The 15815-nt window shown below is 48.5% G+C and overlaps 1 protein-coding gene and 1 long non-coding RNA gene across 4 annotated transcripts in view; one reads left to right on the forward strand and one right to left on the reverse strand.

The window, feature by feature from the left end:
- The window catches only part of CSPG4 (chondroitin sulfate proteoglycan 4), a 93842-nt gene extending 85875 nt beyond the window's left edge, over positions 1-7967 (forward strand). Inside the window, exons 9-10 of the mRNA XM_069071115.1 lie at positions 3972-4155; positions 5303-7967. Of these exons, the coding sequence (XP_068927216.1) occupies positions 3972-4155; positions 5303-7227 (2109 nt within the window). The 3' untranslated portion in view covers positions 7228-7967. The remainder of the gene's footprint in view (positions 1-3971; positions 4156-5302) is intronic.
- Positions 7968-8108: 141 nt separating this feature from the next.
- On the reverse strand, positions 8109-14282 carry LOC138148453 (uncharacterized). Of its 3 annotated transcripts, none has more exons than XR_011165069.1 (5): positions 14051-14282; positions 13230-13270; positions 12694-12771; positions 11486-11606; positions 8109-8781 (listed from the first exon to the last, which is right to left on the reverse strand). It is a non-coding gene; the product is annotated as an uncharacterized lncRNA (long non-coding RNA). The 3 variants fall into 3 exon arrangements; XR_011165070.1 differs by having other exon boundaries at positions 13885-14282; XR_011165071.1 differs by lacking the exon at positions 14051-14282 and adding an exon at positions 13610-13760.
- Positions 14283-15815: the final 1533 nt, after the last annotated feature.

A 15815-nucleotide genomic window follows, 5' to 3' on the forward strand; every position in this document is an offset into this window, starting at 1 on the left:
CTCACACACACACACACACACACACACACACACACACACACACACACACACACACACTTTCTTTGTATTCCCAGCACTTAGCACCAGGCCTGGCACATAGTAAATACTTAATAAATGTTTATTGACTGACTGACTCTCCCAAAAATCAAGGGTTTTGGAACTCACATCTTAAGTCACATGGTTTCCCTGGACCATATACCCAAGGACCTCAGCCAATCCCTTTCCATGAATGGGTCCAGGCCCCCATGGTCTAATTATTGTTACACAGCAGTGATGTGGTCAGACCTGTGCTTAAAGTAGATATCATGTGACAAATCTGAGCTCAAGGAAGAATGTCACAAGGTGATGTATAATCAAAGGTCTGAGAACTCTAGCCATGCTCCCATGGATGCCGTGCCCAGGGCTCAGGTGGGCTGATGGTGGAATGCTTGGGAAAGCTGGTCACTCCTCCCTCCCAAAAGCCTAGACAGAGAAAATTGAAGTGTTCCCATTCATACCTCAAGGCTTTGAGTGGGCATGTCCACTACTCCCTCTGGATGGCGCAACCAAAGTCCCAAACAAACCCACTCCAAGACTATACTGCTCTTCTAGGGGTTCAGGAAACCTCCTGACCACTCCCTTCCCCATGTTTCCCTTCAAAAGCTAATAACTTCTTTATTTACCTATAATGGTAAGAGCCCCATCAAAGGCTATTTACATTTTTTTAAACCATAATCATCCTTGGGAATAAGAGTTAATGCAAGCCCACTCTATCATTTTGCCAGGCTCCCAACCACTCTTCAGGCTGAGCTAATGTGTCCCTAATTAATAGTAAGCTTACTGAATATAGGCTGGCTAGCAGTCATCCATCAATGAAATACACTACTGGTTTTTTAAATGGAGGATGGAATAAGCATTTAGATAGTACCTAATATTTTCCAGGCACTGTGCTAAGTACTGTTCCCCCATAAATATTATCTCATTTGATATTCACCACAACCCTGGGAATGTAGGCGCTATTATTATTCTCATTTTACAGCTGGGGAAACCAAAGCAAACAGAAGTTGAGTGACTTGCCCAGGGTCACACAGTTTGTGTTAGAGGCTGGGTTTAAACTCAGGTCTTCCTGACTTCAGACCTTTGGCTAGCTTCTGCACCACCACCTGATGAAAGTCATGGAAATCCCAATTTACTGTCTCAATGATCTGTGAAAAGTCTCAGCATTCTGAGAAAGGCCATCAAGCTCGTTGTAACTTGAATTTCAGGACTTTAAAATTGACAAAGAAGTTTTCCTAACAAACAACCCTGTGAGATAAGTAGTAAAGAAGTTATTGTGTCTGTTTTACAGATGTGAAAATAGAGTCACACCATTTCTGTGTGTCGCTAGAAGCAGTGTTCTGACCGTTATAAAGCCTGTTTACCACTCAGATAGAAAGAGATCCCAAATAGTGCTCACTACAGGGACTCCAGGAAAGACTATTATTGTCTTTCAAAATGAGGAAAAGCTATTAGTAAATTCATTCATTAGGCTTCTGCCCTTGAGTTCTCAGATGACAGACAATCAGGAGATGAGAGTTAGTCACACATATTTGTGACATTCAAATTCATTATCTGTTATGGAGAGGTTGTACTGGTAAGTGAAATCTCCAACCAAAAAAATCAGATTATTATAGAAGAGGCAGCAGGTGGTACAGTAGATAGAGTTTTGAACCTGGAGTCATAAAGACTTGAGTTTGAATCCATCCTTAGATCCTAATAGCTTAGCACAAGCACAGTGCCTAGCACACAGTAGGTACTCTATAAATGCTTATTCCCTCCCTCTTCTACTTGCTGACCCTTCTCTTCTCCAGGCTAAACAAGCCCAACTTCCTTCTGGTTTCTTTATTTTATTAGATCTTTTTCCAAGTCTCCAGGGTCACCAAGCATATCTCTGGCTTCTCCTCCTTTTTACCCTCCTTCCTCCTCTCATGAAATTTTCAGCAGAGCTGCCTTAACAACCATTGTTATCAACTTTATCACCTGAGAAATGGAAGATTTCCCCAGGATTCCCTGGGACCACAGGAAGAGGGATGGGAAAAGGAATTTTAGCCACATAATTCCCATCTTCCCCAGAGGCCTCCCAAATAACTCCCCTCCCACTACACCTGCAGCTCTGAGCCTGGGGTATTTATTTACAAGGAAAGGCACAGCCTGAAACAGTCACTCTCCTGAGTAAGAACTTCTATGATGTCATCTTCCCCTTCCTAAATAGGACTGCCTGCTATTCCCAACAAGGGGTCAGCCTAACCTTAATGGAAAAGCCATCCCCCTAGTGATGGAGAATGTCCACAACAGTGGGCAGCTATAATAATTAGGGAGATTTCCCCTTATATTGAGACAAAATTCATCTGTTGGTGACATCGATCTACCCAATTGTATATTGTACTATTCTTCAGGACCCAGGAGAACAAACCTATTCCCTCTTTCACATGACAATCTTTCAAATATTGAAGACATAAGTGTCAAAGAATAAAAATATTCATATTGTATTCTTTATTTCAGGCACATCTGCCAGAAACAATTTTATTAAATTTAATATTAATCTAAGATTCAAACCATTTCTGGCTTAGATTGATGTCTGAAATAGATCTCTCATACCCTCCAATATGTCTCTGTTCCAAGAAAATTTTAGGTAACATAAGAATCTTGAAGAAGAAAATCACAATGTACAAAAACCAGTTTAGGTTAACATTCCAGTGGCATTATTTTCTTGACCACTCCCCTTAAGGAATCATTTGGACTCTTCCCAAAGGGTAATATCTTGGGAATAGAAGAGGGCTGTTCCCTTCAAAAGGGAATAAGAGGCATTTACTATGAGTGAGTCTTAAGGTAATTCCTTCTGGGAATAAATAACTAGAGATAGCCTTTGGATGGGTCAGTAGGCAATCCCTTCACGGTGGGAAAGACAATATTAAGTCAAAGAGTTATTCTTTGTTCTAAATTTGGGTTATCCCCTTTAACCTACTTTCTTCTGCAAGACCTTTTCATCCTCAACCTATCACCTTCCTTTCCAAAGAGTTTTCTCCCCTGAAACTCAAGTCTAGAAAGGGCTTTTTAGACCAGAGAAAAATATTATTTCATAATTGTATAAACAAGGAGTGATGTTTCCACACCAGTCTCCTCCCCACCACAACCTTGTCTTACTCTCCCCAATTTGTCTCTCCCCTAGGACCTTGGACTCCATGGTCTCTAGTCTTCTCACCGTTGTGGTTGGGTTGCCTTCCTCCCCATGGGCTCCTGTTTATCAGTGACCTTCCTGAAATGTAGTGTCCACAACACACCTGATGTTATCTGACCAGGAACCTAGTCCTAGACATGCTGTTTCTTAATATGGTCAAAGATTGTGTAAGCTTTTTTCAGCCAAGAGTCCCGGAGCTGAGAAGTTACTTGATCAGTCGGCATTTCTTAAGCATTTGCTCTGTGCTTGGCACTGGGATGGTATAAGATTAGAATGCTAACATTGGTATTTGCCCAGTGGCACGCTAGTTGGATTTCCTAGCCCCTCCTCCCTGGCCCTGCCTTCTCTAGACAGCATCAAGCGCTCTGGGTTTCCCTTCTCTCACCAAACCCTTAGAAGAAGGATCTGACTAACTCATCTGCATTGAAGAGTCAATCATGTTACTTGTTACAGATCTCTGTCCTGGGCATTGGAGAGGTAGATGGAGAAAGGAAAGGCATCCTTACTCTGGGAAACTCTCATTCCAGTTAAAAAGCCATGGCTCTTTCCCTTAGTCCAGGATCTGAACTGGGAGACACAACCCTGGTTTTTGAGTAGCTTAGCGTCTGAGGGGGAACCATCCCAACGCTGGAAGTCTCTGGTCTGATGAAGGAACACAGAAACCCTAACCTCTTAATTTCCTAGTTTGAGGGGGATACCCACTTCCCTCCAGCCTCAAAAACCTCAAGTTCCACCCCATGACAACCACAGATCCAAAATTATTCTCCTCTTCTAGGTGGATTCAGGGGAGATATTTTATGAGCACGAGATGCCTTTGGAACCCTTCTGGCTGGCCCAGGACACTCTGGGCCTCCGGGTGTCCTCACCGCCTGCCCGAGATGTTGCCATCAGCCTTTCCATTGCAGTGTCCTTTGAGGTGCCCTGTTCCCAACGTCCCAGTCGCCTCTGGAAGAATGAAGGTGAAAGCTGTTTGTGTGTTTGGGGAAACTGATGCCAAGTTGGGGAAGGTGGGGAAGCCTCGGAGAAGATGGTGTATTACTTGGGGGGGGGGGGCAGTGGTTCCTCTCAGAACCTTGGAAAGTCAAAGAACCTAGGAGAAGATTCAAGCAGATGGGCCGTTGAGCAGTCTGATTGGAAACTAAGTGGGGGGTGATGTGGGGATCAACCACCACTCCATGATGCTCTCTGCCCTGTAGGCAAAAGCAAGGGTAGAAGTTCTGTGGCTGCCAGAAGCTTTCCTCTCTTCTCTCATTCAAATTTACAGTCCCAAAACCTAGTAGGGAAAGCTCCGTTCCCAAACCAACTAAGTAGAAGAGACCAATTTCTCATCTATCAGAAAGGCTCATGAAATACCCCCTGGGGAGGAGAAAAGGCAGTCCCTCTCCTTAGAGAGCTCCCAGGCTGTTAAGAAAGACCCTTACCTCCTCTCAGGGAGCTCCCAGCTTGATGGACTGTACCCCTGAGTCAGCTCAAGAGGTCTCACAAAGATGGGGATCCTCAGGGAACCCCTGGTGTGAGGGGCAGAGTATATGGTCCCTGCCCTCACGAAATCTTCCCTGCAGTGAGGAGATCCAATCGCTATTCCAGCTCTTAGGTAGCCTTCTTCTCCCCCTCCCCACCCAGCCCCAATCTGTTAGGGGAAACAGGGTCCCTACCCTCCGACCCTCCAAGTGGTGACACGGGCAGGGACCACCCTTCAGACAAGAAGTTATTCAGCCAATAACAATTAGGCCACTCACTGTGCCAAGCACTGTGCTGGTCTCCAGGAATTCCAAAGCAAAAAACCAAATAGCCCCAGTCCTGGAGGAAAAACAAGTTTGCCAGTAGTCGATAAGTATCTGCAGGAAATATGCAAAATAAATACTAGATAATTAGGTAATTGGGAGGGGGGAGGGGATGCTATCAGCTGAAGAAATCAGGAAAGGCTTGAAGTGAGCTCAGAATCTTCAGGCTACCATCCCCTGCTTGAATGAATGAATTCTTCCATTCATTCGTCACATATCTGGGACACACTTCCTCCTTTCAGTCCCTGTCTGCAACCTCTTCTCCTGCTCCCCGCCCTCCAGGGATCCAGAGCACTACTGACTTACTCTGCTTTTTTTCTAGGTCTCTGGGTCCCAGAGGGTCAGAGGGCAGAGATCACCCGGGCATCCCTGGATGCCTCCAACCTCCTGGCCAGCATCCCAGCCTCAGATCGGTCCTCCCACAACGTAGTCTTCTTAGTGACAGAGCTGCCGGCCCACGGGGAGCTGTGGGTGGGCAGCAAACACCTGGATGGTGCCCAGCCTTACTTCCTACAGTCTGACCTGGCCAGGGGACAGCTGGCCTACATCCACAGGGGCTCAGGCACCCAGAGAGATGGATTCCATTTCCAAGCCTCCATCCAGGATGGGCAGCAAGACTCTGCTCAGCCCCCCACCACAGAACATGGGCCTGTGATCTCTGAGACTTTCCAGATCACTGTGAGGGATGTCAATGAGAAACCACCCCAGCCCCAGGCTTCCAGACCTCTGAAGATCATTCGGGGCACACGTGCCCCCCTCTCCCGGGCTCAGCTGAGCGCTGTGGATCCAGACTCTTCCCCTGAAGAGATCGAGTACCATGTCAAGAGGGCACCTCACAATGGCTACCTCCTGCTGATGGACAGTCAGCCTTCCCCTGTGATTCGGTTCACCCAGGCAGACGTGGATGCTGGGAGGCTGATCTTCACAGCCAACGGCAGCAGCACCCTGGGTATCTTCCAGCTCAGCATCTCTGATGGGGCAAGTCCCCCTGTGGACTCCTCCCTTTCTGTGGATGTCCTGCCATCCTCCATTGAGGTACGGACCCGGTCACCACTAGAAATACCCCAGGGCTTGAATTGGGCCCCACTGACCCAGCAGCACCTTTTTGTCATCTCTGACCAAGAAGAACCAGATGCCACATATTCCATTACCCATATGCCCCAACATGGGCATGTGCTAGTCAACAGGCAGCCCAAGACCAGCTTTAGCCAGAAGCAAGTAGAGCAAGGGGAAGTAGCCTTTTCCTTCACCAATTTCACCTCAGCCTCGGATTGGTTCCACCTCCTCTCACTTGCCCGTGGCGCCAATGCCTCAGCGACAGTGAATGTGACTGTACGGGCACTGGTGCGGGCACAGGCTGGTGAACCATGGCCCCAAGGTACCACCCTTCGTCTGGACACGGGCATCCTAGATGCTGGGGAGCTGGCCAACCAGACACAGAGTGTGCCCCGGTTCCGAATCCTTCAGGGACCACGGAGAGGCCAAATAGTGCGAATCCCCAGGGACAGGGAGCAAGATCCTCAGGCCCAGCCAGTAGACCTGTTCACCCAGGAGGACCTCCAGGAAGGGCTGATCGGGCTGGAGCTGAGCAAGCCGGAAGGTAGGGAGCCAGCAATGCTGCATGACAGCATCACCTTTGAACTCTCAGCCAGGGGTGTGCCCCCGGCTGTGGCTTCTCTTGACTACATGTCAGAGCCCTACAACGCATCCCGGCCTTATGGCGTGATTCTGCTCGTCTCTCCTGGCTCCTCTGAAACCAATGGGGGCTCCCGTGGAGAAGACAGCTCCTCCAGGACAGTGACAGGGCCCAAGGGGCCTGAGAGACCCACCCCCAACATCAGGGAGGCAGAAGTGGCCCCCACCAGTGGGCAGAGTCAGGCAACGCCCACCAGTGCCACGCCTGCAGAAGGGGGCACCTTCCTAGGCTTCATCGAAGCCAACATGTTTAGCATTATCATTCCCATCTGCCTCATCCTGCTCCTGCTGGCCCTCATTCTGCCCCTGCTCTTCTACCTCCGCAAGCGCAACAAGACAGGAAAGCACAACGTCCAGGGTCTGTCGGCCAAGCCTCGCAACGGCATGGCCAGCGACGCGGAGACCTTCCGCAAGACGGACCCCAGCCAGACCATCCCACTGACCTCAGTGCCTGGCAAAGGGCTTGAGGCCAGGGGTCAGCAGGACCCAGAGCTGCTGCAATTCTGCCGGACACCCAACCCTGCCCTAAAGAATGGCCAATACTGGGTCTGAAGCCCTGTCCTGCCAGGAACAGCTCTGACAGACAATTCTCTTTCCTCCTCGGGGTCCTAGGGTCCCACTTCTACCTCCCACTTCCATTTTCCTTACTTCCTTTTATCCATTCTAGCTCCTCTCATTCCTTCTTCTCAGTGGGTTTCTCGGGGTGACCAAAGTGGCCAACTCCTTCACTGCGACATCTGTTGAGAAAGAGAAACCCAGTAAATTGTGGGAGAAAGATGAAAGGCCTCGAGGTGGAACAAAGATCCAAAAGGGTCGAGAATGAGGGTCAAGGATCTTCCCTTCCCCACACCACCACACCTGGAGAACTCAGAAGGTTTAGGAATAAGAGGAGGTGGGGGCAGGGATGGAAAATTGAATTAAGGAAATTAATCTGGCCCCTCTGCTGGGGACCCCATTTGAACAGTTAGGAGGAAGGATGGCCTAATGGGGAGAGCAGGGGGAAGCAAAACTTTTGGGTCCATCAAATCCCATCTCCAGTTCCTGGCATGACCTTGGGTAAGTCATGTCCCCCTGTCAAGGGAAGGGCAAAGAGGAAAGGCTCTCCCCTACTAGAGAGCCTTGGCTGGGGTGGAGATTAGATAGATGGGGTTATACTTCAGGAGTCCCCACCTCAAGACTCTACTTTCCCCAGACCCGAAATACAAGCCCTCCCTCACTCTGCAATGGGGGAAACACCTTCCCATTGTGACCCACTTTGGGGTTTCTGGGAAGGAGCTTCCTCTCAGGGCCCAAGAATGGTGGCAGCCAAGAGCCAAGGTCTTCCCCCTCATAGTGGGGCTAGTGGGGACAGGGAGAGAGGTCCAGTAGTGGCCACCCAGTCAGTAAGACAATATATTCAGGGTTTATGGGAAGGAAGGAAGGGAGTTCCCTGGGGGAGGGTATCCACATTTATTTAAGGGATATTGCACAAAAATCTATTTAACACATTACTAAAGCGGACCAGGTTGGGAGCTTGCAAAAAACCTGGGAAAGCTGGCCTTCTGGGCCAGGAAAAGCACCAGGATCCCAGCTCTAGGGTCCGGGTCTGGAAGTAACTGCCCCAGAATGGGAGAGCAGGGGTTTGGCTTGCCAGCTCTCCGGGGTCACAGACCACATGGCATCTCTGGCACTAAGGTCCTGGGAAAATGCCATCAGAAAGACCACATTCTGCAGGGGACCAAGGACTAAGCCCATGGCGAAACCCAGGGACGAGAAGCCACTGAGCAGCCTTGGCAGGGCTTCCACCAGTTCATGTTCCTTGGGAGTGTGTGGGGATTCTCCAGGGCCTCTATAAAAGGTGCTTTGATTGGTCAACATCTTGGTGTCCAAGCTGCCTTTATTTCTGCGATGGGAAGCGGGCAGGGGGAGCCCTGTTCAGTGCTAGGCTCCTTTCATGGAGAGTGATTGGTGAATCGTGGACTCAGCACTGGAAAGGCCAGCTTCTTCACTTTATCCAACATCCAAAGGAGAGACACTTGTCCAGTCCCACTGGTGGTAGACTGGGATTGGAACCCAGGTCCTCTGACTCAAAAGTCAGTGTTCTTCCTACTACATTATAATCTTGGCCTAGGGAATAATAATAATAACATTACATAATATTTTACATATATGTTACCCCTCTTGACCCTCACAACAACCCTGTGAGGGAAGTACTATTATTATCCCCATTCTAAAGATGAGGACACTGAGGCCCAGGGTCATACAATTAGCTACATCTGAGACAGGGTTTGAACTGAGGTTATCTTGACTCTAAGCTCAACAGCTGTACCAGATAGCTGCCTCTAGACCACTGGCATGTGGAAAGGGGAATCCCACCTTCAGTGAAGTGACCATCACTGGCGATAAGCCCCAGCGATACAAAGAAAGGCAAAGGACAGTCCCTGCCCCCAAGAAGCACAGTCTCTAATGGGAGACCACTGGCCACTGTGTGTACAAACGAGCTTTATACGAGGTAAACTGCAGATAATCAACAGAGGGAAGGGACTAGAGTGAAGAGGGGTTCAGAAAGGCGTCCTTGGTCTGGGACCTAAAGGAAGTGGGAAAGCCACCAGGCGGCCAAGATGAGGAGGGAGGGCCTTCCAGGCCTGGGAGACAGCCAGGGAAAATGCTCAGGGGCAACAGATGAGCTGGCTGGTGGGAGAAGCAGCCGGGAGATGAAACTGCAGTGGCTGGGGGAGGGAGGGCGGGGAATAAGGTGTAAAAAGAAGCATCCAGTAGATATTAAACCCAGGTCATTTGACTCCCACTTCACCACACAGCCTTAAAGTAGCCCTTACCTGCAATCAAACCCATGAAAGCAAACATTCAGCAGGTCCTAAGTCCAAGGTTTTAACATTTGAGATTCATGATAACTGTGAGGGGGTGGCTAGGCGGCTTAGTGCCCTGGAGTCAGGAGGACCTGAGTTCAAATCCAGCCTCAGACACTTAACACTTACTAGTGTGACCTTGAGCAAGTCACTTAGCCCCAAGTGCTCTGCCCTCCGTCCTCCAAAAAGCAAAAAGAAAAAAAAATAAGAATGATCACTCTGTGAGGCAGGTGGTTCAGGCATTATTATTCCCATTTCACAGACAAGGAAACTTGAGACCCAATAAGGCAAAAGGACAATATTTGATCCTGGGTCTTCTGCATTCCATGTCAATCTTTGGTGCCCCAAAGGCCTATTATATAAAGATAAAATGCTAACTGACCTTCCAGCTGCATTTTAATGTTCCTTTTTGTGCATGATCTCATTGGAGCCCCATCATAGCTCTGAGGTAGGCACTAAAGGTAGGATTGGCCCATTTAACAGATGAGGAAATACCCACCATCATGGTACAGCTAGTAAATGTCAAGAGGGAGTATTCAAACTCTGGTCCACCCTTATCTGCCGCCTCATAGGATCATAACATTAGCATTGACAGCCGTCTGTTATGAGGAAGAGACAGAGGACCAAAACAGGTTATTGGGGAACCCTGTGGAATCTTCTTGCTTGTCTAGAGGTTTTTAGGGGGCAACTCACCCCCATCCACCTGGAATAGGAGGCAGGTAAACCCAAGTCCTGGACCAGTGCTGGAAAGTCATAGGGTTATTGAATGTTAGGGCTCCCCACCACCCTCCCCTATATCCAAATCCCCGTGTGGACTGGAGAGATGAGAGAGGAAGGAGGAAGAAATTGGCTAGCAGTTTTCTATGCACACACACTGCAGCTCTTGGGCTGCCCCTTGATCCCCCACAATCCTTAGACTAGAATCATGGAAAGTTAGGACTTTTGAGTCCAGTTAAATTAAACTGCTCATTTTGACAGAGGGAGAAACTGAGGCCAGAGAGAAGTAACCTACCCAAGGTTGTGCTAGCAGTGAATGGATAGGAGGTATTAGGATTCTGGTCTGCTGATACTCAGGGTCTGTTTCATCAAGCTACCTGCCTCTCTCAGTAGAAACAGTGTTCAATTAACTCCTGTATGATAGACCTGTAATGTCATGGGCTATCACTTCTCATCCAAGAGTCTGTTTAATGGAGTTTGGTATCTGTCCCTCCCCTAGAAGGATCTAACAGTCTTGGTATATAGTAGGAGTTTAATTAATGCTTGTTGACTGATTACCCAAGGTCAATCAGGATGGTCCTCTGGGTTGATTCCAAGGGTCACTGCTGATGATCTAAAGCTCGTATGGTGTTGGGGGAGTGAGCCTAGGAATTAAGGAAGGAATGTGAAACTGCATTCACCCTAGAATCTGGGTTCAAATCTCATCCACCTCTGTGTCCTAAGGCAAATTATTTAGTAGCAGCCAAGTGGCACACCAGATAGAGCACTGGACCTGGAGTCAGGAAGATCTGAGTTCAGATCCAACCACTGACACTAGTTGTATGACCCTGGAAAAGTCACTTAACCTGTTTGCCTCAGTTTCCCCATCTGTAAAATGGGGGAGGGGCATAATAATAGCACCAAATCAAAATCGACAATAAATGCAAAGTGTTTAGCAAGTAGTAAGCTCTAGATAAAGTTAGCAATTGTGATTAGCTATTATAGCATGTTCCATTTTGGGCCTCAGTTTCTTCAGTTATTAACTGAAAAGTTGAATGAGGTGGTTCCTGTGGTGTCTTTTAGCTCTAAAGCAATGATCCTATGAGACCTAGATTGCAGTTCCCGCTGTCACTTACCCTCTGTGACCTGGCACATTTGTCAAGTGCCCACTGTGCCAAGGACTGTGCTGGGTTCCATGTACAATTGCAAAAGTGAGGCAGACCCCACCCTCAAGGTGTTTACCTTCTGTAGCAAATCACCAAATATACCTTGGCCTCGGTTTCCTCCTCTGTGAAATGGGCGAAGCCAGCTGTCTCTCAGGTGCATGGTGGATCTGGTGTTCTATGATTCTAGTCTAGGAGCTCAGCCAGAGGCAGAGGAGGGAGCAACCTGGAAGACCCGAACACCAGGCCTAGACCTCCTCCCCCTTCTCTTCTGCTGCTCTGGCAAACAGACTGTCGGCAGCTCTAAGATCTGGACCCAAGGAAGGCCATGGGAATAAGCTGCCCTCCAATGCAGCCTTCCCATGTCCTCCTTCCCAGAAGCTTCCCCCTCCCCTGGCTTCACTGTACTCTTCATGCTTCTAAGCAGGCACTTCCTATGGCCCTTACTGCCTGGAAAATTAGGTAGTTAGCATGATCTGAGGGGCTCCGAATGGCCTCCAAACGACTCAAAGGCCCATCTCACCCATTTGCCAGCCTGAAAGTCCACTGTTAGAAGGACTGGCTGGCTGCATTATTAAACCAGAGAATACATATTAACAATTGGAGCTATCCAGAAATGCAGAGGTCATCTAAGGAAGTCACAGCTTGACCTTCTTTGGAGGCCTTTGACCTCCAAATCTCTGTGGAGCTCTGTGACCCCTTCATTGGGATATTATAAGGGAGACTCTTTTTCAGGTGTGGGTTAGATTAGACAGGAGATGTCAGGCCTATGTCCTGCTAAGTGTGACCCAAGCCATATTAAAATGTGATTGGGAAATAATTTACAAAATAAATAAAAATACAACAAAACATATACCCTATTACATTTTAAAGCCAAATCAAAATGCAGCCCACCTGGATCCTCATGTGTGGACTCATAACCCCCATTTCTAACTGAGTTTGAGACCATGGGACTAGATGACCACTGGGGTCCCTTAAAACTCGGTGGGGAGAGGTGGAGAGAGAGGAAAGGCCCCTCTTAAACTGTACATTTGTTACCAGGGTGGTTTGCCCTTTCCCATTAGCACCTGGGAGACATGGATTAATTTTAGACATAGTGATCATCAGATCAAATACCCTATTCTTCCCCAGGAGGAAATTAAGGAGCAGAGCCTAGCTTGTACAGGCAGGCGCCTTGACTTAGGGTTGTCCACTCGGGACATACGGAGGCATCCTGGAGTCCTGGAGAAGACAGAGCTCGAACCCCTGCTACTGGGGAGGCTGAGGATGAGTTCATGTCTGAGGAACAAGAGGTGAAAACTACCAGTGCTCACCTGAAGTCTGCCTCCAGAATGGTGAGCACCCAGAAGAGGAGAAGTCAGAATTCACACTCAGGTCCTCTGACTCCAAAGCTAAATTAAGTCAACAAGCATTTATTAAGTGCCTACTGTATGCCAAGGGTTATATAAAGGTTACAAAGAAAGACAAAAACAGATCCTGCTTTCAGAAAGCAGGTCTAAGGGGGGGAAGACCATGCAACCCACGAGATATGTGCAAGATAAACTGGAGATCAGCAGCAGAGAGGAGGATGCAGAATTAAGGAGGAATAAAGGCTTTTTGCAGAAGGTGGGATTTTAGCAGAGAGTTGGCCTGCAGATAACAAGAGAGAGAGTTCCAGACATGCAGCACAGACAGTGAGAGGGGCCTAGTATAGAGAGGCCACATTCATAATCTCTGCTGGGGGCGGGGTGGGGGGGGGTCCGGGGGAGGGGGGGGGGGGGGGGGGGGGGGGGCGGCGCCGCTTCCAAGCTGTCCTAAGGAGATGTGAACCAGCCAACCTTGGTCAGAAACAGAGCTGGTCAAAACTTACCTGCATCTCAGGAGAGGGATAGTGGCTGCTATACTTCCAGCCTAGGAGAGATAGGAATTCCCAATCTTATTTAAAAAAAAAAAAGACATTTGGGGAAACTGCCTACATTGATGCATGATTCTAAGATACTTCAAAGAGACCCTGTGTGCCTAGACCTGAATCAAGCACAATCTGACTCTGGGGACCACCGCCCTCCTCTACCCACCCCCTCGGGTCTCAGCCTTCGGGGTCCAGACAGGTCAGTGTCCCCTGACAGCAGAAAGAAGGTCTTCTTCTAGGAATCAGACAAGGAAGATCAGTTTGGAGAAGAGTAAGGAGCTAGCTATATTCAGGGCAAGCAGTGTCCAGTCAAGCTTCTAGTCCAGATTTTCTTTCCTTACCCTTGGAATGAGGTCATCAATAGACCCAGGCTAGAGCCAGATCCAAGTTCGAGTACATTCTGGGGCAATGGGTATGCCCCAAGTCTAAAGGTAAATCTTTCTTCCCTCTCCCTTGGTGTCCTTGCTATTTCTTTCTCTCTCTCTCTTGATCCCTTCCTCTCATAGAAATGAGTTCTTCCTGCCTGCCCATCATACTTTCCTTGGCTCCATCCGGCCCATAGCCCTTGTCCCCACCCCTTCTGGTTTCTGACCTCTAGCCTCTAGTTTCCTCTTACCAGAATCCCTCAGGCGATGGAATGCCCTGGCGTGGGCTCAGCCCCCCCCAAGGAGCCCATTCCCTGGAAGAAGCATCAACCAGCCTGTGCTTCCCCTGCCAGCCCCTGTTTTTTCCAGCCTCCCCCTTCTCCAAACCCCAGGCCCCAGCAGCAACACTGCTCTCACAGTAGACACTCAGCCCAGCCAGGACCAGAACTTTGGGAGCCAGGGACTCGGCAGGAACAAGGCCTGATCCTTGCTGGCACAGAAATCACTGGCCCTGGGTGAGAGCTGGGTCAGTCCCCACCCCCTGGGGAGAACAGCCAGTTTCAAGGGAGACAGTAAATAGAACCGGCAGAGGGAGTCAGACCCGCCAAACAGGATGTCGAGTCTTCTCCACTTCTCCAAGGATGTTCTTTCCAACCCTGGGGCCTCAAGTCCTGCTGCCCTGGCCACTGGGCTGGCCTGGCACAAGCCTGTATGGATGGCTTCCCCATAGCCAAGAGTACAGTGACTACCTTAGGGTCTCTCCTGCCCAGTGAGACTCTGCTCTGACCTAACAGTCAGAGTCAAGAATGCCAAGCAGGCAGGCTTCAGTGTAAGCAAACCCAGGGTGTGAAAACTGAAGGTTTGATGAGAGAGGGAAAAACAGTGTGTCCAATGCATGAAAGGGCTAGATTACTGATGGAATGCCTTCAAATACACTTCAAAAAGGACATTTTTTTAGAATAGGCTTATTGCAATCAGTCAGTTGGTCAATTGGTATAAAGTAAAGTAGGGGGTGTCCCAAAACTCTTAGGGTACAGCAATGCCCTAAGATTTGGGGGACATTCTGCATACCTTTGTGTCAGCGGCAGCTGCTGGCTCCCTCTCTAGTATCCAGCTAGCTTCCATACACACACACACACACACAGCACTTGGAAATACATGTGGCATAGGGGCAAAAGCCCTGGATTTGGAGTCTGAGATTCAAATGAAAGCTCTGATACTCATTATGGGGATGGCAAGTCACTGGTACTCTGGGGTGCAGTTACCTACTCTGTCAAACACAAGGGGAACATGAAATGATTTCCAGATTCCCTTCTCGGAGCAACATTCTAAGATGCTAAAACATAGACTAATATCTGAAATGCCCAGACACATAAGTGGGCAAATTTAAACAGACATGAATGTATACATGTATATACAAAGTTCAGGACCTGACTTCAGGAAGACTTGAGATTCGAATCTTGCCTTGGGCACTTACTAAAGGTGTGACCATAAGTCACTTAGGCTCTCTGAAGCCCAGTTTCCCCATCTGCAAAATGAGGGGGGCACCTAAGTGTGGAGTCCCAGTACAGGAGGAAAACCCACATTCAAGGCTTGCCTCTGACATATACTAGCTATTATAGAACTTGACTTTTCAGGGCCCAGATAACATTCCAAGATTCCAACAATAATAGTGGTAGATTTAGATAGCATTTTAAAGTTTACAAAGCACTTATCTCATCTGATCCAATCAACAACCCTGTGAGAAAAGGGTTATAATTATCCCCATTTTACAGAAATGAAAACTGATGTTGAGAAATGGCTTTTCCCAGGTCACACAATTAGAAGTTACAGAGAAGGTACAGGTCTGCATTGGCAGGGGAAGTTTCTTCCCTAGAAATTTCCTATGCAATACCACAGGTCAGGTCCAAAAATTTAAGATGTCCTTCTCAGATGCCTCATTGAGATGGGGAGATAATCCTGCTATCCCAGCAGACCACAAGGTTTGGCCAGTTCTACCAAGCTAGAAAGGCTGCAAGGACAGGCCCTGGGATGGACTTCATACCTTTTGCCTATGGACCAGCCTAGAAAAGTTCTAACAGTCTAATAGTTCTGAAAAGTCTTTTGCTGGCTCAGTGCAAGCAGCTCTCCAAGACCATCTGTGTGCTCTGCATCAGGGAAGGGAGGGGTCACCCTAGGAAAT

This window comes from Petaurus breviceps, unplaced genomic scaffold (assembly GCF_028583685.1).
Source record: "Petaurus breviceps papuanus isolate PSGF00001 unplaced genomic scaffold, PetGlider_PUasm1.0 90825, whole genome shotgun sequence".
NCBI classification, from domain to species: Eukaryota; Metazoa; Chordata; class Mammalia; order Diprotodontia; family Petauridae; genus Petaurus; species Petaurus breviceps.